At 46.7% G+C, this 23699-nt stretch overlaps 1 protein-coding gene across 5 annotated transcripts in view; it reads right to left on the bottom strand.

Moving 5' to 3' along the window:
- The window catches only part of CRK (CRK proto-oncogene, adaptor protein), a 29501-nt gene that overhangs the window by 5013 nt on the left and 789 nt on the right, over nt 1-23699 (bottom strand). For 2 of the 5 annotated variants that reach the window (XM_041001789.1, XM_041001790.1), the window contains exon 2: nt 12458-12993. In XM_041001789.1, coding sequence (XP_040857723.1) covers nt 12458-12993 — 536 coding nt within the window. Of the gene's footprint in view, nt 1-11386; nt 12994-23699 lie in introns of those variants that run through there. The other 3 variants (XM_041001792.1, XM_041001791.1, XM_041001788.1) reach the window with 2 other exon arrangements.

Here is a 23699-nt window from a genome sequence, read left to right as displayed (position 1 = left end):
AGATTGAGGCTCCGGGCAATCAGCTGACATCCCTGAGGTCACACGGTCAATGGCATAGCCAGGATTTGAGCCCCAGACTATTTGGCTTGAAAGCTCATTTATGTTCTTTTTACTGTACCAGAAACTTTACAGTTACAGTTTGAGGGCCCAGTGGGTCCCTAAACATTTCTCTAAAGCAACTGCCGGCCAAAGTCAACTGTGGTCCAGGCGTAGGTCTCCCACTAGAACCAATTTGATCTCACAGAGGGAAAAATTTGCCTATGGCCTGCCTGTAATTTTTTTTTAAGATTTATTTATTTTTATTGCAAAGTCAGATATACAGAGAGGAGGAGAGACAGAGAGGAAGATCTTTCATCCAATGATTCACTCCCCAAGTGACCGCAACAGCCAGCGCTGCATTGATCCAAAGCCAGGAGCCAGGAAATTCCTTTAGGTCTCCTGCAGGGGTGCAGGAACCCAAGATTCTGGGCCGTCCTTGACTGCTTTCCCAGGCCACAAGAAGGAAGCTGGAAGGGAAGTAGGGTCACTGGGATTAGAACCGGAGCCCAAATGGGATCCTGATGTGTTCCAGGTGAGTACTTCAGTTGCTATGCCAACCGTGCCAAGCCCCCTGCCTGTAATTTCTTAAAGATCTATCTAAAAACCATAGTGGCCCCAAGTGCTTGTGTGTGACGCTAACAGGTAAGGAAAGAGGGAGAAACAAGGAATAAAATACAGGGGATGACAGCGTGGCAGCTGCCTGTGTCCACAGGTGATGGGAAGGCTGAGAGTGCAAAGGGAGAGGCCTCCTATGTGGATGCACAGTCTGACCAGGCCCAGCTCCCAACATGCTGCTAGTGGGATGGTTCTATTTATGTCCAGCAAACTTCAGCTCAAAGCTCCTGACATCCAAGCAGGGCAAGAATGACAAGCAAAGACAAGGCACTAAAGTATAGTTTTGCTCACCAACAAAGATAACCCAAAATTTTGCTTCTTTATCTCCGATTTTAGATTGGAGACTATATCTCATCCACTCCCTTTTAAAACATCTTAGTGTTGTGTGTGTGTGTGAGGGGGGAGCAACACAATGGCTCAGTTGCTTATTCCTCCACCTCCCAATGATGGCATCCTATATGGGTGTGGGTTTGTATCCCAGCTGCTTCACTTCCCATCCAGTTCCTTGCTTATGGCCGGGAAAAGCAGAGGATAGCTCAAGTCCTTGGGACTCTACACCCACGAGGAAGATTGGGAAGAAGCTCCTGGATCCCGAACAGCTCAGCTCCAGCCTTTGTGGTCATTTTGGGAGTGAAAGATCTTTCTGTTTCTCCCTCTCTGTAAATTTGTCTAACAAAAATTAAAATTTAGCATTGCAAAAGACTGGATTAACAAGAGCCCCAAAACTATATCTCAGTGAATATTCCTTATTAAAGACTTGCAATTCTCCATCTCACTCCCTTTTTAAAAAGATTTTAGAGTATATATTTATATATATGATATATATAATTTACATATCTATATATTACACACATTTGTAACAATATATAATACATATTAGTAAATATGTATTATAGTAAATGTTTTTATGTAAATATTTATATTCTTTATCTGGGTGATTATCACAGTTCATTAGTATATGTACACATAAATTCACAGAATTATTTACTTAAGACTATTATACATTGTGAAAAGATTCTATGCCTAAACTAAAAAGTGAAAGAAGGCTGGCACTGTGCCATAGTTAGTATAGCTACTGCCTGTAATACCAGCCTCCTATACAGGTGCTGCTTGGTGTCCCTGCTGCTCCACTTCCCATCCAGCTCTCTGCCAGAGGCTTGGGAAAGCAGCAGAGGGCGACATAGTGCTTAGGCCTCCGCACCCATGTAGAAGCCCTGGAGGAAGCTTGTGGCTTCTGGCTTTAGTGGGCCCAGAGCTGACCACTGTGGCCATTTGGGGAGTGAACCAAAAGATGGAAGACTGCTCTTCTCTCCAACTTTAAGAAGTAATACATTTTCAAATAATCAAAAATTTTAACCTAATTATTTTAACAAATGTTTATTTATTGGGCCAGGCGCAATAGTGTAGCGGCTAGAGTCCTGGCCTTGAACGTACCAAGGATCCCATACAGTCACTAGTTCTAATCCCGGCCAACCTGCTTCCCATCCAGCTCCCTGCTTGTGGCCTGGGAAAGCAGGTGAGGATGTCCCAAAGCCTTGGGACCCTGCACCTGCATGGGACACCAGGAAGAAGCTCCTGGCTTCAGATTGGCTCGGCTTCAGCCATGTGGCCACTTGGGGAGTGAATCATTGGATGGAAGATCTTTCTGTCTCTCCTCTGTATATCTGACTTACCAAATTAGAAAAATAAATCTTTTTTAAAAAAAATTTATTTATTTGAAGAGAGCGAGAGAGATTGATCTGTCATGTGCTGGTTCACTCCTAAATAGCTGTAAGGATTGGAGCGAGGCTGATCAAAACCAGGAGCCAGGAGCCAGAAGCTTCTAACTCCCCCCAGGTATGCAAGTGCCCAAGCACTTGGGCCATCTTCTACTCTTCCCAGTTGCATTATTAGGGAGCTGAATCTGACATAAACTAGCAGGGACACAACCCAGTGCCCTGGAGAATCTGGTGCTGCATGTGGCAGCTGTCCTTGCTAAACCACAGCCCCCAAACAAACAAGCCTTAAAAAAATAAAGGGGGGGGGCAGTGCGATGGCACAGTGGTTAAGGCCCTCGCCTTGCACGCCCAGGATCCCATATGGGCGCCGGTTCTAATCCCGGCGGCCCTGCTTCCCATCCAACTCTCTGCCTGTGGCCTACGAAAGCAGTCAAGGACAGCCCAAAGCTTTGGGACCCTGCACCCACGTGGGAGACCCGGAGAGGTCCTGGCTTCCAGTTTCAAATCAGCTCAGTGCTGACCATTGGGGCCATCTGGGGAGTTCAGCAGTGGATGGATGGCTCTTCTTGTAACCCTACTTTTCTAATAAAAGAAATTAATCTTAAAAAAAAAAAAAAAAAGGAGAAGGTGTGTGGGCCACCTGATAGACACCAGTGTCCTATATGGCAACACTGAAACATGATTCACACTTCTGGCTCCCTATTCTAGCTTCCTGCCCATGCTGGCCTGGGAGACACCAGTGAAGGCTCATGTAACTGGGTTCCTATGAGTCCACAAGGGAGACATGGATTGAGTCTCTGGCTCCTCGTTTCAGTCCTGATTGAATGCCAACTGTTGCAGGCATTTGAGGAATAAACCTACAGATGGAAGTTTACCCTCTGTCGCTTAAAAAAAAAAAAAAAACTTGAGAAAAGGGGAATAGTGTTGGTTCCAGGAGTGGCAAGGATGGGGATGGGCCAGTCCCTAGTCAGGCCACCACCACAGCCTTGGGAATCACATTTTTGTATTTTTTGTTTTTAAAAGCAAAAAAGTTGTCACATACAAAAAAAAAAAAAGAGGTCTGTTTATTTCATTCAAGTTTTGTTTTGTAGAAGATGATTCTTTAGGATAACCTTAAGTTCACTATTCTACCTGATACAAAGTCAAACTTTATTTGAAAGCCAGAGCTATAGAGGTCTTCCACTTGCTGCTTTACTTTCCAAAGGGCCACAATAACGGGTTTGCCATGCCAAAGCAAGGAGCTTCTTTCCAGGTTTCACACAAGGTACAGGGGTCCAAGCACCTGCTATACCACAATCCTGACCCCCAAATTAAAGTTTCGACATGTCTTCAAAGGGAAGGGTGATATATATATTAAACCAACCCCTTGCTTTAGCCACTTTGCTTTTTTTATTTTTAAAATTTATTTATTTATTTTATTGGAAAGGCAGATATATAGACAAGCAGAGACAGAAGATCTTCCATCCAATGGTCCACTCCACATAAGCGGCCGCAATGTCCGTAGCTTAACCAAACCAAAGCCAGGAGCCAGGAGCTTCATCTGGGTCTCCCAAAGTGGGTGCACAATCCCAAGGCTTTGGGCAGTCCTTGACTGCTTTCGTAGGCCACAAGCAGAGTTGGATGAGAAGCAGGGTTGCCAGGATTAAAACCGGGGCCCATACAGGATCCTGCCACGTGCTAGGCAAGGATTTTAGCCACTTAGTTACCACACCAGGTGCTTGCCTTTCAAATACATAATAATTACTAAGCAATCCTGAGACTAGTGCTGTGATGTAGCAAGCTAAGCCTCTGTGACATGAGCATCCCCATATGGGCTGCTCCACTTTTGATTGAACTCCCTGCTGAGACCTCTAAAAAAGCAGTGGAAGATGGTCTAAGCCCTCGACGCCCTGCAGGCATGTGCAACACCCTGTGGCAGCTCCTGTCTCTGGATCCACTTAGCTCTGACTTTTGTGGCAATTTGGAGAGTAAGCCAGCAGATAGAAGATTCTCTCTCTCTGTCTTGCTGATTTAAAATTACAAATCATTAAAAAAACAAAAACAAAAACCTAAATGGTCCTGTACAGTGCCTCCCCCTCATCATGAAATGCTCAAAGCAAACAATGACAGAGTCAGGAACAGATAAATTCCCTGACACTGCAACTATCTGGAACGGAGGGGCTGTCACCCAGGGAGTGGGGATGAAGAGTGGAGGAGAGCCGGTGGAAAGTTTAGCGGAGGAACAACTTGCTTGGCCCAGGAAGGTGCAAATCTTGAATGTGGCAACAGTACAGAGTAGTGTGTTTTCTCCTGACAGGTAACAAGACCAATGCCTTAAGCCCAGAGTCAAGAAGGCGCCTGGGAAAAGCAGCAGAACACGGCCAAAGTGCTGGGGCCCCTTCACCCATGTGAGACACACACAAGAAATTCCTGGCTTTGGTCTGGCCCCGCCCTATCTGTTGCAGCCAGTTGGGGAGTGAACCAAATTGAAGATTCCTCTTCAACTGTGCCTGTCAAATTAAAAAAAAAAAAAAAAAAAAGACAAAGTCGGTGTGCTTGAGCCTTGTGGAGTACCAACTTTGCCACCAGCTGGGACGCCCCCATTCCTCACTGGGGTGCCAGTTTTGCTTCTGATCCAGTTCTCTGTGAATGTGCGTGCGGTGCAGTGGTGATGACTGAGGTCCTGGAATCACTGCCATTACAAGGGAGACCAGGGTGGAATTCCTGGCTCCCAGGTTCCTTGTGGCCCAGCCCCAAGATGTTGCAGCCCTTTCCCTGTTGCCCTGCTTTTCTTTTATTTTTTAGAAAGATTTATTTATTTTTATCACAGAGTTAGATATACAGAGAGGAGGAGAGGAAGATCTTCCGTCCAATGATTCACTCTGCAAGTGATTGCAATGGCTGGTGCTGTACCGATCTGGAGCTAGGAGCCAGGAACCTTCTCCGGGTCTCCCACACAGGTACAGGATCCCAAAGCCTTGGGCCATCCTCCACTGCTTTCCCAGGCCACAAGCAGAGAACTGGATGGGAAGTGGAGCTGCTGGGATTAGAACCAGCGCCCATATGGGTTCCCAGCGCGTTCAAGGCGAGGACTTTAGCCACTAGGCCATGCCGCCAGTCCCGCCCTATTTTCAAGTAGATGAAAATAAATCAGCAAATAAACATTTCAAAAACAAACCATTTGTGAAGATGCCAGAAGGCTTGCCTTCAATGTCTGGAAGCTACCTGGGTTACTTCCGTAATCCCTCACACTGAGTGTCTCTGATATGAAATCAAGATGACCAAAGAGAATGGAAGCAGCAAAGCAATGATTGTCTCCATCAATATTCTAGAAATCTACTGCTACAATTCCAGAAAAAGCCAAAGAGGACCTATCAAGCACTTGCAGCTCATATTATCATACCTTCCAATCTCATTTCCCCCTCTTTAACGGAAGGGTGTACCTCAGGATTCAAATGGCTCCACATGTGGAATAGAGTTGATGTCATCATTAATGCATGTCACCAAGGACTCAAAGCAGTTCCTATCATCCCCAGGTGCAGGTGGACCTTGGAGATTAGGGGCTAGGCTAAAGAAGATCCAAGATGTTCCTTGGTTACTCTCAAATCTTCTAAAAGGCAAAATGCCAGGATGAATCAAAAAGTTATACAACTAGTACATTAAAGAAAAGGAGACTAAGAGGGCAGGTGAGATGGCACATCAGGCTAATCCTCCATTCTGTGGCTTTGGCATTCAGTCTGGGCGCCGGTTCTAGTCCTAGCTGTTCTGCAGCCAAGTCAGCTTCCTGCTTATGGCCTGGGAAAGCAGCTGAGGATGGCCCAAGTCCTTAGGCCCCTGCTCCTATATCAGAGACCCAGAAAAAGTTCCTAGCTCACAGCTTTGGATCAGGTCAGCTGTGACCACTGAGGTTTGGGGAGTCAACCTATGGATGGAAGAGTTCTGCTATCTCTCCTGTCTCTCTCTGAAAAATTTTCCTTTCAAATAATAATGAATAAATAATCTTTTTTTTTTAAGTGACTGGACATGGCCCAGCACAGTGGCTTTATGGCTAAAGTCCTCACCTTGAACACGCCAGGATCCCATATGGGCGCCGGTTCTGACCCCCAGCAGCTCCACTTCCCATCCAGCTCACTGCTTGTGGCCTGGTAAGGACAGCCCAGACTCTTGGGACCCTGCACCCATGTGGGAAACCTGAAGAAGTTCCTGGATCCCGGTGCAGCACCGGTCATTGCGGCTGCTTGGGGAGTGAACAATTGGAAGATCTTCCTCTCTGTTTCTCCTCCTCTCTGTATATCTGACTTTCCAATAAAAATAAATAAATCTTTAAATAAAAAAAATCAAATAAATGGCATAGGAGCCAGCACTGAGGCTCAACAGGCTACAATCCCAGTGCAAGAAGAGGATTAGCCAATTGAAGCATCATGCCAGACCCTACCCCACCATGTGTAGGACCTGGGGAAGGCTCCTGGCTCTAGATCTACTCAGCTCTATCTGTTGCAGCCACTTGGAAAGCAAACCAATAGATGGAAGATTTCTCTCTCCCGCTCTCTTTCTCTTTGTGTAACTTTGCCTTTCAAGTAAAAAAGAAAGAAAGAAAAAAAATCAAACAATGCAAGATGCTTCTGCATTATTCTGGTATTATTTCCAGAATTATTCTTTGGCAACATTAGAATATCTGAACTTATCTCATGTTTGTTTTCATCACAAGACACCAGAATGTAACTTACTGTCTGTACCATTCATTATCCTATCTCCCCAAACACGGCTGGCTGAACCATAGTGCTAGAAGAATGGTTCCGCGTTGGTAGTTAGAAGTTCATTCCTTCTTTCCATAGCCTTCAACCCTCGAGAGAAATGTGGATCATGGGAAGAGAGAAAACACCTAATAGCTTGTATTATAGCTGGGCGTTCTGGAGTAATTGGTTAGGTGGCCACTCAGGACACCCACATCCCATACCGGACTCAGTGCTGCCTCTGCTTCCAATCGAGCCTGCTGATAAGAAGCTGGGATACTGCCACCAGACAAGCGAGACCCAGATGAAGCTCCTGCTTCCTGGCTTTGGTCTTGTCTAGCCCTGGCTGCCTGAGCATTTACAGTGAACACAAAGATGGAAGGTGCCTTTGTCTCTCTGGTTCTCAGCTTTATGAATAAATATACTGTTTAGGAAACATCTATATGCCAGATGAAGGCAGGAAATTTTTTAACAGTATTTTTGCAGGTCTGACATGGTGGTCTAGTGGCTAAAGTACTCGCACTGCACATGCCACAATCCCATATGGGCGCCAGTTCTAATCCCGGCAGCCCTACTTCCCACTTAGCTCCCTGCTTGTGGCCTGGAAAAGCAATCAAGGACAGCCCAAAGCCTTGGGACCCTGCACCCATGCGGGAGACCTAGAAGAGCTCCTGGCTCCTGATCAACTCAGCTCAGGCTGCTGCGGCCACTTGGGAAGTGAATCAACCGATGGCAGTTGTTCCTCTCTGTCTCTCCTCTATACATGCCTGACTTTCCAATTAAAAAAAAAATGTATCTTTAAATTTTTAAAAAATTTATTTATTTATTTTACTTGAAAATCAGAATTATATAGAGCAAAAGGGAGAAGACAGAGAAAGATCTTCCATTTGCTGGTTCATTGTCCATATGCTTGCTATGGCCAGAGCCAGGCTGGTCCAATGGCAAGAGCTTCTTCTGGGTCGCCCACACAGGTGCCAGGTCCCAATGCTTTGGGCCACCATCTACTGATTTTCGGGGTCATTAGCAGGAAGCTAGATTGGACTTGCAGGAATCAGATCTTGAACCACTGCCCATATAGGATGCCAGTACCACAGGCAAAGGAGTATCATGCTAACCTCCTAATCTTTTTTTTCTAAAGATTTATTTCTTTGGGCCAGCACAGTAGCTTTAAGCTAATAAGTCCTCACCTTGCATGTGCCAGGATTCCATGTGTGCGCAGGTTTGCCCTGGCCGCGCCACTTCCCATCCAGCTCACTGCTTGTGGCCTGGGAAACCAAAAGAGGAAGAACCAAAGCCTTGGGACCCTGCTCCCATGTGGAAGACAGAAGCTCCTGGCTTCTGGATTTGGATTGGCTCAACTCCGGCCATTGTGACTACTTGGGGATTGAATCAGCAGAGGAAGATCTTTCTGCATCTCCTTCTCTCTGTATATCTTTCTTTCCAATAAAAATAAACACTTTTTTAAAATCTTTTTTAAAAATAGATTTATTTGGGCCCGGGGCGGTGGCGCAGTGGTTAAGGTCCTCGCCTTGCACGCCCGGGATCCCATGTGGGCGCCGGTTCTAATCCCGGCGGCCCCACTTTCCATCCGGCTCCCTGCCTGTGGCCCGGGAAGGCAGTCGAGGACGGCCCAAGGCTTTGGGACCCTGCACCCGCGCGGGAGACCTGGAGGAGGTTCCTGGCTTCGGATCGGCATAGCATCGACCGTTGCGCTCACTTGGGGAGTGAATCATCGGACGGAAGATCTTCCTCTCTGTCTCTCCTCTCTGTATATCCGCCTTTCCAATAAAAATAAAAATAAATCTTTAAAAAAAAAAATAGATTTATTTGTTTATTTATTTATTTATTTATTTTAAAGTCAGAGTTACAGAGGGAGCGAGTCAGAGACCTTTCCAACAACTGGTTCTTTTCCCAAGTGGCCACAATAGCCAGAACGAAGTCAGGCTGAAGCAAGTGCCACCAGGTTCACCTAAATCTCCCACAAAGGTGACATGAGCCAAATACTTGGACTATCTTCTGCTGCTTCTAACAGACCATCAAGAGGGAGCTGGACTGCAAGTGGAAGAGGGGAAACGAGCCAGTGCTGAACTGCCAACTTTACCCAATACTGACCATCAATTGTCCTTCCTTTTTTTTTTTTAAGATTTATTTACTTATTTATAATTGGAAACTCAAATTTATAGAGAGAAAGATCTTTCATCTACTGACTGATTCCCATAGTGGCTGCAACTGCCAGAGCTGAGGTGATCCAAAGCCAGGAGCTTCTTCTGGGTCTCCCACGTGGGTGCAGGGTCCCAAGGCTTTGGGCCGTTCCTGACTGCTTACCCAGGCCACGAGCAGGGAGCTGGAAGGGAAGTGGAGCAACTGGAATAAGAACCAGTGCCTATATGGGATCCTGCCACATGCAAGGCAGGACTTTAGTCATTATAGGCTACCATGCCAGGCCCTAAAAACCAGCCTATAATCTTATCTCCTGACATTACCCACAGTAAGAGATTAGAAAGGAAAACTAGGCTTCCCTTAGACACAGCTGAGTTGATGCTGTCAGTGAAATTTTACAACAACTGCAGTCAGGAGGCCAGCGAAGCTGTCACAATAGAGCAAGAAGCAAGATGGAGTTTCAGTCTGAGAAATGGTACCAAGACAGACCTGGGCTCATCACATACCCATCTCAAATAGCTTGAAAATTTACTCCATTCATCTAGACAGTAAGTTTCTTCTATAGAATACAGACTTCTAAGATTATTTCCAGTTCTAGAATTCCATTTGTCTAACTTAATACTATTTTTGTTCCTAAGAACCCAAGAGAAGGTGTTTTAAAGCTATTATTTGGGATATTATTTAAAAGAAGCTATCTTCACCAATAAACATATTTAGTTAAAAATCAATATACAGGGCCTAGAATGGTTGTCTAGCAGCTAAAGTCCCTGCTTTGCACACACCGGGATCCCATACGGGCGCCGATTCTGGTACTAGCTTCCCCCTTTCCATTCAGCTCCCTGCCTGTGGCCTGGAAAAGCAGTCGAGGACAGCCTAGAGCCTTGGGACCCTGCACTTGCCTGGGAGACCCAGAAAAAGCTCTTGGTTCCTGGCTTCAAATTGGCTCAGTTCCAGTTGTTGCATCCAACGGGGGAAAGAATCAACATATCCATGATCTTTCTTTCTGTCTCCTTCTCTCTGTGTATCTGTCTTTCCAATAAAAAAAATAAAACAAAAATCAACATACAGGGCCCAGCGCAGTAGCCTAGTGGCAGAAGGCATCACCTTGCCCATACTAGGATCCTACATGGTTGTCAGTTCTAATTCCGGCAGTGCTGCTCCCCACCCAGCTCACTGCTTATGGCCTGAGAAAGCAGTCGAGGACGGCCCAAAACCTTGGTTTGCACTTTGGTTTACACCCGCATGGCAGACGCAGAAAGGCTCTGGGCTCCAGGCTTCAGAGCGGCTCAGCTCCAGCTATTGCAGCTGCTTGGGGAGTGAATCAACGGATGAAACACCTTCCCCTCTGTCTCTCCTCTGTATATCTGACTTTCAATAAAATCTTTAAAAAAAAAAAAAACAGTATCCAAATGAAAAAGGAAATCTATATCACACAGAAATGTTCTACTGAAATCTTTTAAGATTTATATTTCAAAGCAGGACAGCTCAAACAGTTAGCCTGCAATCAAGGCAAATGTCATTAAAAATATTTCTCTCAACGAGAAGAGGAAACTCTGGCCTGGGCGTGGTGGGCTTGCTCCGGTGTTTTCTCGCTGCAGCAGAGCTAACCAGGTCTACAGCAAGGGCCCAGAGCCGCCCCCGCGTGCAGAGCACAGACAGACGTTATCACCCGCTGAACTCAACTGAAAACACAGGTTAGGAACCTGTCTTCACATCTTCCAAACTTTTAAATGGGAAAAACACGTGAGGTAATCAAGACAACACACATTTCTTTTCACAACAAGGCAGAGACATGACACTATTATGCCAAAAGAGGACCAAAAAAACATGCCTTCAAAAAGTACTCATTTTCAGGCAAACTAAAAAACTCGGTTCCAGCACAGTAGCCTAGTGGCTAAAGTCCTCATCTTGCACAAGTTAGGATCCCATATGTGTGCTGGTTCATGTCGTGGCTGCTCCATGCTTCCCATTCAATTTCCTATTTGTGGCCTTGGAAAGCAGTAGAGGATTGCCCAAAGCCTTGGGACCCTGTACCCAGAAGAGGCTCCTGGCTCCGGGCTTCAGATCAGCTCAGCTCTGGCCATTGCAGCCATTTGGGGAGTAACCAGAGGACAAAAGAATCCACCTCTCCTTCTCTCTCTTTATCTGACTTTCCAAAGAAAACAAACAAACAAACAAACAAAACAGAACTAGCCTTCTACTTGGCACATTCTAGATCAGGACGTAAATATTTCCAATTCAGTAATGTCAGACTGGTTCCGATGAATTCTAGCTCATTCTGTGGACTAATACTTCCATTGAACAGAAGACAATGCCTACTCTTCAGTGAAGGAAAATGTCTCAAAGGAAATAGACACAGAGATTTCAGTTTATAAAGACATTCTTACGCTTCTCTGCTAATCTGTGCTCGCGTTAACTCCAGCCTGAGCTTACCAAAGTTAGTTATGCTCATACAGTTGGGTGATCGTATCAGTTCATTCAGAAAATGGGAGAGCATGCCACTCTTCACCTAGCTTTTGCGCCCAGTCACTAGCTCTGCATATCTTAGAAAAGGAGGGAAGAAACAAACAGAGCAAAGCCAAGTACTAAAGAAATAAATAAATGAATGAACACAATGTTGTAATAGTTGGTGGAAAAAAAAATACAGGCTACCAAAGAGAACTATTCACCAGTATGAAGGCAAAAACTAACCCCTGAGGAGGAAGCTGGCTTCTTTCTATAAAATACACTGGACGACAGAGACCACGTCACAGTTCCCTTTTCTCTTGAATTCTTACTCCACACACAGCCAAAGGCGCTTCCTGTCCCTCCAAGTGAGACATTATGCTCTAAGTGCCCTGAGAGAGACCCCTTATTACACTCAACTGTGTGAACCCACCTTCTTCTAAGACAAGGACAGAGAGCAAGACATAGATGAGGAAAAATTTCAGGTTAATTACTAGAAATCATGTTATTATTAAAGTAATCAAAGTGTGATTAGTAGATCAATCAAAGCATTCCATTATGCAGTTTTAAGCTTATTCATTCATCCTAAAACAGGTTTTCTATAAAAAATAGAAAACCCAACATTAAATGCCAAAACAAGTGCTTAATGTTCAACATGTACAACATTACAAGGTTGGTGCTTGTATCAGAATTCCTAGAAAGCTCTAAGAGGCCTGAAAGGGAGACCTGCAGCAGAGCTCTTCTTTCTACATTTTGCACGTTATGTACCTCCAAAGCCAAGGCTGTCTTGTCGTAGGCATTAGGGACTCGCTTCTGGATTACCCTGGCATAAATGGGCCCATTCTGGAGGTTAGGGAGCGGAGTGTTGACGCTGGGCTGGGCATAGGGCCCAGGCTCCGGCCCACCCATTGGCTGTGGGTGGGAACCCTCCTGGTTACCTCCAATCAGGGCCGATACTGAGGCGGAGGCAGGTCTATACTTCTCGACGTAAGGGACTGGAATCATCCCCCTCTTGCCTTCGCTGTCCTCTGCATTCCACCACTGCTCTTCAGGCTTATCCCGGATTCTCAGGATGTCTCCTTTCTTAAACGGGAGATCTTCTTCATCATTCCCGTTAAAGTCAAAGAGGGCGCGTACATACTCTGCCTCCTCCGGCCTGAGAATCACTCCACTGCCCTGCCTGGATCTGGAAACTGGTTCTATCAATGTTGTAGTGTCCAAATAGTGTATTTTGTAGAATTCCAGTAAAGCAGGCAATGAATCAAACTCTTGATCTCCTATTCGGAGTCTGGAGGGGCTCACCCCTGGAAAAAACAGAGGAGGATGTTAAAGACGTACTCTTAAATCAGATTTCAAGAATTCCTCACACATATTTAACATTTAAACAGCAAAAAATCTAAAAAAAAACCCTTCTCTTCTGAGCAAACCAATATCAAACTTTGAAGAAACATCCCCTAGAAAAAAAAAAGAGACACGCAGCAATGCCTACCAGTCCCAGCAAGCTGCCAGCCTACACCAAAGGCTCTGCAACATGGGGGCTTTTCTCACCTTCTCAACCTTGGCTACCATCCCATTCAGAGTACCTTTTTTTTTCTAAAAGACTTATTATTTACTTAAAACACAGTTATAGAGACAGTGCTGTTGCATCCACTGGTTCATGGGCAACGGCCAGAGGTGCCAGAACTCCATGTGGGTCTCCATGTGGGTGTCAGGAGCACTCGCACACCAGCACGGAGCTAGAGCACAAGCAGAGCAGTCTGAACTGGAACCAGAGACTCCCATATGGGACACAGGCCTCTCCATCACTAGCTTGAGCCACTGTAACGCATGACCTGTCCCAGCCAGCCCTCTCTATGCGTGGGTCTCCAAAACTATTACAGGCCAAGGTGAGGAGAGTGGCACTATACATTGAGTTCAAACATTTGTTCCCTTCTCATCTAAAACATCTCCAAGGAAGAAAAATATTTAAATGTTTAAAAGTTACTTGAGGGCCCGGCACGGTGGCGCAAGTGGTTAAGATCCTCGCCTTGCACGCCCGGGATCCCATATGGGCGCCGGTTCTAATCCCGGCAGCCCTGCTTCCCTTCCAGCTCCCTGCCTGTGGCCCGGGAAAGCAGTCGAGGGCGGCCCAAAGCCTTGGGACCCTGCACCCGCGTGGGAGACCCGGAAGAGGCTCCTGGCTTTGGATAGGCATAGCATCCATCGACCATTGCGCTCACTTGGGGAGTGAATCATCGGACGGAAGATCTTCCTCTCTGTAAATCCGCCTTTCCAATAAAAAAATAATAAAAATAAATCTTTAAAAGTTACTTGAAAGCGGAGAACCAATAGATTTTCATCTGCTGGTTTTCTCCCAGTTCCTCAATGGCCAGGGAAAGGTTAGGCTGAAGCCAGGCACCTGGCCCTTAAGCTGCTTCTCCAGGTGGCAACTGGGCAGTGAAGTACCTGCAGCCTCCCAGGCTGCGGATTAACAGGAAGCTGGAATAGAAGTGCAGCCAGGACTGAAACCCAGGCACGATATGGAAAGCAGGGAGCCGAAGAAGTGCCTTTTTCAAAAAGTTTATTTATTTGAAAGGCAGTTAGAGGGACAGAGACTCATAGAGAGATAGACCTATCTTCTAGCTATGGGCTCATTCCCAAAATGTTCCCTTCGAACAAGCATCTCAATCGCCCTCCCTTATTTTTTTTTTAAGTTTTATTTATGTTTATTGGAAGGTATATCCACAAAGAGGGGCGACAGAAAGAAAGATTTTGCATCCAATGGTTTACTGCCCAAGAGGCCGCAATGGCTGGAGCTGAGACAATCCGAAGCCAGGAGCCAGGAACCTCCTCCGGGTCTCCCACACGGGTGCAGGGTCTCCAAGCTTTGAGTCATCCCCGACTGCTTTCCCAGGCCACAGGCAGGGAGCTGAAAGTAGAATAGCCAGCACACAAATTGGTGCCTAAATGGGACCCCCGAAGCATGTAAGGCGAGAATTTAGCAACTAAGCCATCCTCAATCTTTATTTAAATTAAAAATATATATATATGTTGGGGGCCTGACACAGTAACCTAGTGGCTAAAGTCCTTGCCTTACATGCGCTAGGATCCTATACAGGGGCCAGTTCATATCCTGGCTGCTTCATTTCCCCTCCAGCTCCCTGCTTGTGACTTGGGAAAGCAGTCAAGGATGGTCCTAAGCCTTGGGACCCTGCACCCACGTGGAAGACCTGGAGAAGCTCCTGGCTTCTGGCTTTGGATCAGCTCAGGTCTGTCCATTGCAGCCACTTGGGCAGTGAACCAGCAAATGTAAGATCTTTCTGTCTTCCCTTCTCTCTGCAAATCTGACTTTGTAATAAAAATTTAAAAATCTATTTTAAAATAAAAAAAGGAAATTTGGAATTTTGGATTGGTGGTACAGTGCAGTGGCGTGAGGTACCACCTGCAATGCCAGTACACCATGTGGGTTTATGTTCCACTTCTGGCTGCTTCACTGTACCTTTTCAATGTGTCTGGGAAAGTAAGTTCTTGGCCCCTCTGTCCACGTGGGAGACCAGGAAGAAGCTTCTGGCTTTAGCCTGGCCCAGCCTTGGCTGTTGTGGCCAACTGAGGAGTAACACAGCAGATTAAGATCTCGTTCTCTCTCTTCCTCTATAACTTTACCTTTGAAATAAAGGGGCTGGTGCTCGTACCAGCGCAGATGAAGCTACTACCTGCAGTGCACACGTCCCACGTGGGCACACTCTGAGTCCCAGCTGCTCCACTAGTGACTCTGCATCCATGTGGGAGAACCAGAAGCTCCTGGCTCCAGATCAACCTGGTGCCAGCTGCAGCAGCCATATGAATGGAAAACCTTTCTGTAACTGTCTTTCAAATAAAAACTTCTTAAACTAAATAAATAAAAGTCGATGTAGGATTTGTGGGAATCCTTTAATCTATGTTAACTCTGCTACAGAGCCAATCTTATCATGCACTTTAGATTACAATCTACCAGATTTTTTTCATTTGCTCTTTTCTTCCTTTTTTTCTCTTTTTGAGATTGGAGCCAGGAATATGACTCACACCTGATATTTGAAAAGATACCATTTCTCCTAATTAAAAAGACTGTGTGTATATATACACACACACACACGCATGACTTTGCAATAAAAAATAATCTTTTTTTGTTAACATAAAGTTTTTCCATTTTTTTTTCAAGATTTATTTATTATCAGAGAAGAGAAGAGATAGAAAGATCTTCCGTCCAATGATTCACTCCCCAAGTGACCGCAATGGCCGGTGCAGTGCTGATCTGAAGCCGGGAGTCCGGAACCTCATCCAGGTCTCCCACACGGGTGCAGGGTCCCAAAGCTTTGGTTCCTGGCTTTGGATGAGCTCAGCTCCAACCACTGCAGTCATCTGGGGAGTGAACCAGTGTATGCAAGATCCTTCTCTCTGTCTCTCCTCTCCTTTTCTCTGTAAATCTTTCCAACAAAATAAATCTTAAAAAGGAAAAAAAAAAAAAACCACTGAAAAGACATGTCCATCACTGCCTGGCTCATTCAAATTCAGGATCATTTTTCAGGCTGTGGAGCAGGGACCAGTGCTAGCTGCAATTTAGCACTATGTAGTCAAGAAAGCTCCTAGGAGGATGGCAGGAGACCACTCACACCAGCAGGGTATGCACAACTTAGGACATGGTCCCACAACAGGGAAGAACACTCCTTTGCTTAGCCGGCCCAACTAAATCTAAAGGTACAACAGCCAAAATGGTTTTCTGCTAATGGCTTTCTTCTCAATAGTCGGCAAGCCAGTCAGTGTTCGCCAAAAGGCATTTTTAGGGGCCAGCACATCACCTCAATAGTCTAATCCTCCACCCTTTAAGTGCCAGCATCCCATGTACGCTCAGTTTTCTGTCCACTGTTCCGCATCCCATTCAACTCCCTGTTACGGCCTGGGAAGGCGACAGAGGATGGTCCAAGTCCTGTACCCACATGAGAGACCTGGCTTCGGATTGCCTTAGCTCCAGTCACTGTGGCCATTTGGGGCGTGAACCATTGAATGGAAGCTCTTTTCTTCTGTCTCTACTCTAAAATCTGCCTTGGAAATAAAAATAAATCGTAAAAAATTGTTTTAAGAGGTTCATTATCCTGAAGGAATTAGAGATCAAGCTTTCATCTGCCGATTCAGATAGCCACAAGTGGTAGTAGGGGAGGCGAGGCCAAAGCCAGGAGCTTCATCTGGGTTTCCCATGTGGGTTACAGGGGCCCACATTTTTGGGCCATCTTCTACTTTTTTTGCAGGCCACATGCAAGGAGCTAGATTAGGAAGTGGAGCAGCACACAGACACAAACAGGAACTCACACAGGATGCCAGTTCTCAGGCAGAGGCTTTACCTGGCATGCCACAATGTTACCTCCTCCCCCAAAATTTTGAAAGAGAAAAAGACACAGAAATCCTTTTTCACCTGTTGTTTCAGTTCTGAAATGCTAGCAATAAAAACCCAAGTTCTCTATCACTACTGCTTCTTCCCAGGGTACAAATGAACAGAAGGTGGAATTCCAAGTGGAGCTAGGACATGTACCCAGATCCTGATCTAGAGGTACACACATCGCAAGTGGCTTGTTGACCTCTGTGCCACACAAAAAGCAATTCCCAGCTCTGAGCAGCTCATGGGACAGTTAGAGACCCAAAGGCACGCCCAGTGTGGCTGGCGAGCAAAGCTGCAAAGCTGCATATCTCCCAACCACACTGGAGAGGTGTTCTGACCACAAATGGTAGCAACACAACAAATTATGTCCCAATACAACAAAATCACAATGAAAAGGCAACTCTGACCATCCCTGAACCTTTTTTTTTTTAATTTATTTTGAAAATTAGAACTTTAGGGGAGTGTGGGAGAGGGCAGAGCAGAGGAGTGGGGCATGAGAAGAGACAGAGAAAGGGGAAGCGGAGTAGGAGAGCCACAATGGTCAGCACTGGGCCAGGGCAAAGCCAGGATCCAGGAGCTTCAACTGGTCTTCCATCTAGACGGTAGGGGCCCAAACTCTTGGGCCATCTTCTGCTCTTTTCCCAAGCACATTAGCAGGGAGCTGGATTGGAAGTGGAGCACACAGGACACAAACCAGCACCCATTTGGGATGCTGGCATCCCAGCCTACAGCTCTACCCACTACAACACAATGGCCCCTGACCATTTCCTAGGTACTCTGCATTCCAAGAAGGAAAGCAACCACTCCCTGCCATCCATTGTTATGGTTCCTCTAGTACTGTACTCAGCCAAGTCAAGTGTGGGGTTTTTTTTTGAGGGGGGAACATGAAGGGAGAAGGTGTGTTAGAAGAACAGCACTACTGAGCCAAGATTCCTTCAAAGATCAGTAAGGAAAACGGACAGCTCATCTGATACAAAGATAGAAAGCAGCTTAACCCCCCTCTGTTCTCACACCACATGCTGTTAACTGGACTCTCTATGACTTGCTTTTTAAGGTGGGCCAAGGGGGAAGCTTGGTAATCCTCACAAAACACAAGCAAAGCACTGAGGGAAAACCCTAGGCACGCTTTCCCTGTAAGCTATCGCAAAGGCCTTCCCACGCATGCTGCTGGCAGTCACCTCCAAGGCAATCAAACTGCACTGAGCCAAACTCCAGAAGGCGAGAGGGGACTAGAATAGACGCCAAATCCCAGACAAGCCCAAACTTCACCACAGCTACCTGTTCCTTTCCCTCCTTCCACTCCGAACCATCAGCAGCTAACAGCAGGAAAGGGGGCAGAAAGGAAGGAGGAGATGCAGTCAGTCGTAAAGAGAACAGAACCAACAGAATTCTCACAGCCAGGTGGAATGTGGAAAAGCCCTTGTTCCAAGCTCAAACTTCATGCAGGATTCTGAATTCACACATTCAGAAATCAAAATTAACACAAGGGCCCGGCGCGGTGGCGCAAGTGGTTAAGGTCCTCGCCTTGCACGCCCGGGATCCCATATGGGCGCCGGTTCTAATCCCGGCAGCCCCGCTTCCCTTCCAGCTCCCTGCCTGTGGCCCGGGAAAGCAGTCGAGGACGGCCCAAAGCTTTGGGAACCTGCACCCGCGTGGGAGACCCGGAAGAGTCTCCTGGCTTTGGATCGGCATAGTATCAGCCCGTTGCGCTCACTTGGGGAGTGAATCATCGGACGGAAGATCTTCTTCTCTGTCTCTCCTCTCTGTATATCCGCCTTTCCAATGAAAAAATAATAAAAATAAAATCTTTAAAAAAAAAAAAAATTAACACAAGCACTTAAGGATACATCTTTGGTTTTTCTGTACTTTTAAAAGGTTTCAGCCCACAGGTTACATCAATTTTTTGCAAGCCACTCCTCAAGATTTCATGAATGCCTGAGGGCTTTCTGGGCTAAAACAGGCCAGGTCACTCCAGGCTCCATTGGTGGCCTTTCCTTGATGTCCCAGCACTTCCTTCTTGCCACATCTCCACTTCCTGTCCTCTGCCTATACTGTTTCCAGAGGCTGCTTAGGTAAACATGCAAAACCGCTCGGCCAAAACAAAAGGTCCCAGCAAGCCACGACTTCTATCTGAGATAACCTACAGACAAGACATACCAGCATGCATGCCAACCCAGACAAACAGCACAGACTTCACAGACTGACTGGCGGTCAACTAATTCTAGCTGTATTTAACTCAGCTACAAGGGCTGTTACCCAACTTCTCCATGCCTGAGCCCCTCATTCTGCAAAATGGGACCGAATCTAGATACCAATCCAGTAAAGATCCTAAAACTGGCTGGCACATTACAGATATTCAATTAAAAAACAAAAATCCCCTCTCCTCAGCCATCTCAATTCCTTCCAGAGTTAACTCATTTCAAAGCCCCAACTCTGCTGCCCTAGTGGCAGAAGGGAAGACTCCAGATGCTTCTCAAAGCTCTTAAACAGTCTGGGCCAGCTCCAGCTCAGGGTTTAAGCCCTCCTCGTGCCAGGTGCCAGGATCCCATAAGGGTGCTGCTTCATGTCCCAGCTGCTCCACTCCCCATCCAGTTCCTTGCTTGGGACCTGGACCATTTTCCCACCCTGCACCTGTGGAAGAGACACAGAAGCAGCTTTGGCTCCCAGCTTGCCATCAGCTTAGCTCCAGCTGTTGCAGTCATTTGGGGAGTGAACCAGTGAATGGAAGATCTTCTCTCCTCTTTCTGCAAAATCTGCCTTTCAAACAAAAAAATAAATCTTTTAAAATAGCAAGACCTGCTCTCTGAGCAGTGCTCTCCAGCCTGTGCGCCTCTGGCTGAGGGTGATCGCCCCACAACTCAGTTACAGATAGACACTAACAGATGGAACCCCTACTGGGCACTTGCTCACAGGTCAGCCACATCCTGAAGTGCCAGACACACTGAAGCTCACGTAATCTTTACAACCACCATATGCAGTATTATTCTTTTCCTTCTTCCCCAGATGAGGAAACTGAAGCAGAAACCAGTTAAATAACCTGCCCCCAGCCACACAAGCCGGAAGTGTAGGCAAGGAAGCCCCACACCAGGCTCCACGGCTCAGGCTGTTACCTCACCTCCTCTTTCACACTCCTGGTGTCATCCACCTGCAGGCAAGGCCTGGCTGGGCAGGGCCTTGGTGTTCCCAAACACAAGAGACCCATGTGGAAAGTCACCCCATCACCACAGGCTGAGCATACCCAGCAGCTCTTGGCTATAGCCCCAGGGACACAGCCAGCAGATTCCAGGACAGCACAAGGACCTGCAGGGACTGAAGATCAAGAACAGGTTCCCCAGAAAAGGTGAAGAATGTTTGCCTATTCTAGTCCTGTCTCTAAGGTATACCCAAGTTCTGCCATCCAAGGGAGTCACACAGACTGTAATCCTAAAACTGTCCATGCTCAGTGTGCCAAAGGCCTTTAACAGCCTTCCACTCCCAGACTTTACAGAAGGTGTTTTTATTTATTTATACTGCCTGCATGATAAAGCCAGCTTTCTTTGTCAATCTTTCCTTTTGGGTTTTAAAGATAACCAGGGCTCCAGGGCAGACACAAGGGGGTGAGGACAGCCCTAGGTGTACATTACTGGGGTCCCAGAAGGAAGCTCTCACTGGGCAGCACAGTGTCCAAGGGTCAGCTTTTGGTTTTTGTTTTGTTTTTTTAAGATTTATTTTCGTTTTATTGCAAAGTCAGATACAAAGAGATAGAGAGGAATTCCGGCGTGTGCAACGCAAGGACTTCAGCCACTAGGCCACCACGCCAGGCCCACAGGGTCAGCTTTCTAAGGTCACAATGCCAAGGTGCAGACTAACCTTGGTTGTTCACTTGTTAGGCGACCTTAAGCTCTAGTCATTGGATCTCAGATGTTTAATTTCTTCCTCCTTAAAATGGAGTCATTTTTAAAAAACAGACTGTACTACTTGTCTCACTACATTGTTACAGACAGTAAATGAGAAAGCACACGCAGTGCTCAGCGAAGGGGGCTGTGAGGAGCTGTAACCAACTGATCCTTAGCCGACAGCAGTGCCATTTCATTAAGCAAGGTTTGTGTCCCAATTGCTCCACTTTTTGATCCAGCTCTCTGCTTATTGGCCTCTGCCTGCTGCACTCACATGGGAGACCCAAAAGCTCCAGTCTCCCAGCTTCAGATCAGCCAAATTCTGGCCATTGTGACCAATGGGAAATAAATCAGCAGATGGAAGATTCTCTACCTTTCTAAGTAAAATAAATTACGTTAACAAGGGGGTGGGGGGGGAGTTAAATCCTCATCTTGCACATGCTGGGATCCCATATGGACACTGGTTCTAATCCCTGCAGCCTTGCTTCCCACCCAGCTCCCCGCTTGTGGCCTGGGAAAGCAGTTGAGAATGGCCCAAAGCCTTGGGACCCTGGACGTGCATGGGAGACCCAGAAGAAGCTCCTGGCTTCTGACTTTGGATTGGCTCAGTTCCAGTCAGTGTGGCTACTTGGGGAGTGAATCAGCAGACAGAAGTTCTTCCTGTCTCTCCTCTCTGTGTACCTGTCTTTCAATAAAAACAAATCTTGGGCCCGGTGCAATAGTCCTCGCCTTGAACACACCAGGATCCCAAATGGGTGCTGGTTCTAATCCCGGCAGCCCCACTTCCCATCCAGTTCCCTGCTTGTGGCCTGGGAAAGCAGTTGAGGACGGCCCAAAGCTTTGCGACCCTGCACCTGTGTGGGATACCCAGAAGAAGCTCCTGGCTCCTGGCTTCGGATCGGCATAGCATCGGCCGTTGTGGCCACCTGGGGAGTGAATCACTGGATGGAAGATCTTTCTGTCTCTCCTCTCTGTACATCTGCCTTTCTAATAAAATAAGTCTTTAAAAATATCTCAAATAAAAACAAATCTTTTTCTTTTTAAAGATTTATTTTTTTATTATTTTTTATTGGAAAGGTGGATATACAGAGAGGAGAGACAGAGAGGAAGATCTTCCGTCCAATGATTCACTCCCCAAGTGAGCGCAACGGCCGATGCAATGCCGATCCGAAGCCAGGGCCCTCTTCCAGGTCTCCCATGAGGGTGCAGGATCCCAAGGCTTTGGGCCATCCTTGACTGCCTTCCTGGGCCACAGCCAGGGAGCTGGACGGGAAGCAGGGCCGCCGGGATTAGAACTGGCACCCATATGGGATCCCAGGCGTGCAAGGCAAGGACCTTAACCACTGCACCATCACGCCGGGCCCAATAAAAACAAATCTTAAAAAAAAACACACACACATAAATGCTACTCTAATCTCTGGAGCTCTCCTTGTGGCTTCAAAAGACAGAACTTGATTAGAGGAGGTGGGGGGAGGGTTACAGAGATAGCACCTGCATCAACTGGCTTAAGTGGAAAATAGTTCATGAGGCAGCTATTACCTCATGCCCATGAACTTTCCACACCCCATTCACAAACCTTGGCCAGTCTTTTCCTTCTCTCCTGGCCCAACTTTTATCTGTTTTGAAAAGGTGGCACTCAAAGAGGTAAATATAAAACTATCATGCCACGATGTGAAATATCAAGGTAACAAACCTGCCTTTTGCTGACTGCAAATTCTGCAGTCAGCAGAATGTGTACAGAAACTCAAGGAGAAGTGAACTTCACAGACAGTCTGCCATCACTACACAACTGCACGGAAAGTGTACAACCCAGAGGACCAGGCCGGCAGCATCCAAGCCTACCACAGGGTGCAGAGGCTACATCCACATTCCTGGGTGACCTTCTATTATGATGTTACTAATATAATGTTACTAAATTGCCAGATGGAGAAAGGATGTTTTGTGACCTTGAAGACCCACATTTGTTCTTTTGAATTGGTAGATGGCAACAAGAGAAAGATTGCCTATCCATCTCCGCACTTCTGGTCAGAGTGAGTGGATCTAAATTAGGATGGCCCAAAATGGCAAGGCTGCAAAGGCTGGCTCTGGAGTCTGGCCCAGGTGAACTGCAGCAGCCTTGGGGCAGGAGGATGACAGTGCACCCCTGATGCTGTCACACATACGGGAGCCTGGGGATTCCACCTCACCTCACAGACCACAAGTTTAAGTGCATGTATCTTCTTAGCATTCCAGAAGCAATTCCAATGGTGTTAACAAAGACAGTTACAGCTCAATGCTCCTTTAATGGACCTGCCCCACCTCCCCAATACCCAGTAGATTCGGGGACGCTGTCTCAACCCACCGAGCAGGTGGAGGTTCTTCAGCCCACAACTGGTAACGTTTTAAGTCCAAGGAACCGTCATGGTCCATTCGCCTCATCTCTACTGCTTATTTCTGGTTTGCTCTTTAACAGGTTAAAAAGAAAAAAAAGAAAAAAAAAAAAACTTCTCTGCTAAACACTTTGAAAACGAGAAGCTCCTAACTGCGGAGAAGTCTCCCACACACTAAGACCTCCCGGTCACAGTTGGCTAGCGACGGACTTCTGGGCTGGACCCGGAAGGTTTGGTTCACTCCTGGAGGCAATTACTTCGCCACCTCCGTCCTCCACCGGGGAAGAAGCCGGTGCAAGGGTTTTGGAAAAATGCCCAAGAAAGGAAAAAGCTGACCGGTTTCCTGAGGGAGCTCCATCCCTCCCCGCCCGTGTGCC

This window comes from Ochotona curzoniae, unplaced genomic scaffold (assembly GCF_017591425.1).
Source record: "Ochotona curzoniae isolate NIBS_2020 unplaced genomic scaffold, NIBS_Ocur_1.0 scaffold_2453, whole genome shotgun sequence".
In the NCBI taxonomy this organism is placed as follows: domain Eukaryota; kingdom Metazoa; phylum Chordata; class Mammalia; order Lagomorpha; family Ochotonidae; genus Ochotona; species Ochotona curzoniae.
The sequence above is the reverse complement of the archived record's forward strand: the minus strand, read 5'-3'. Positions and strand labels throughout refer to the sequence as shown.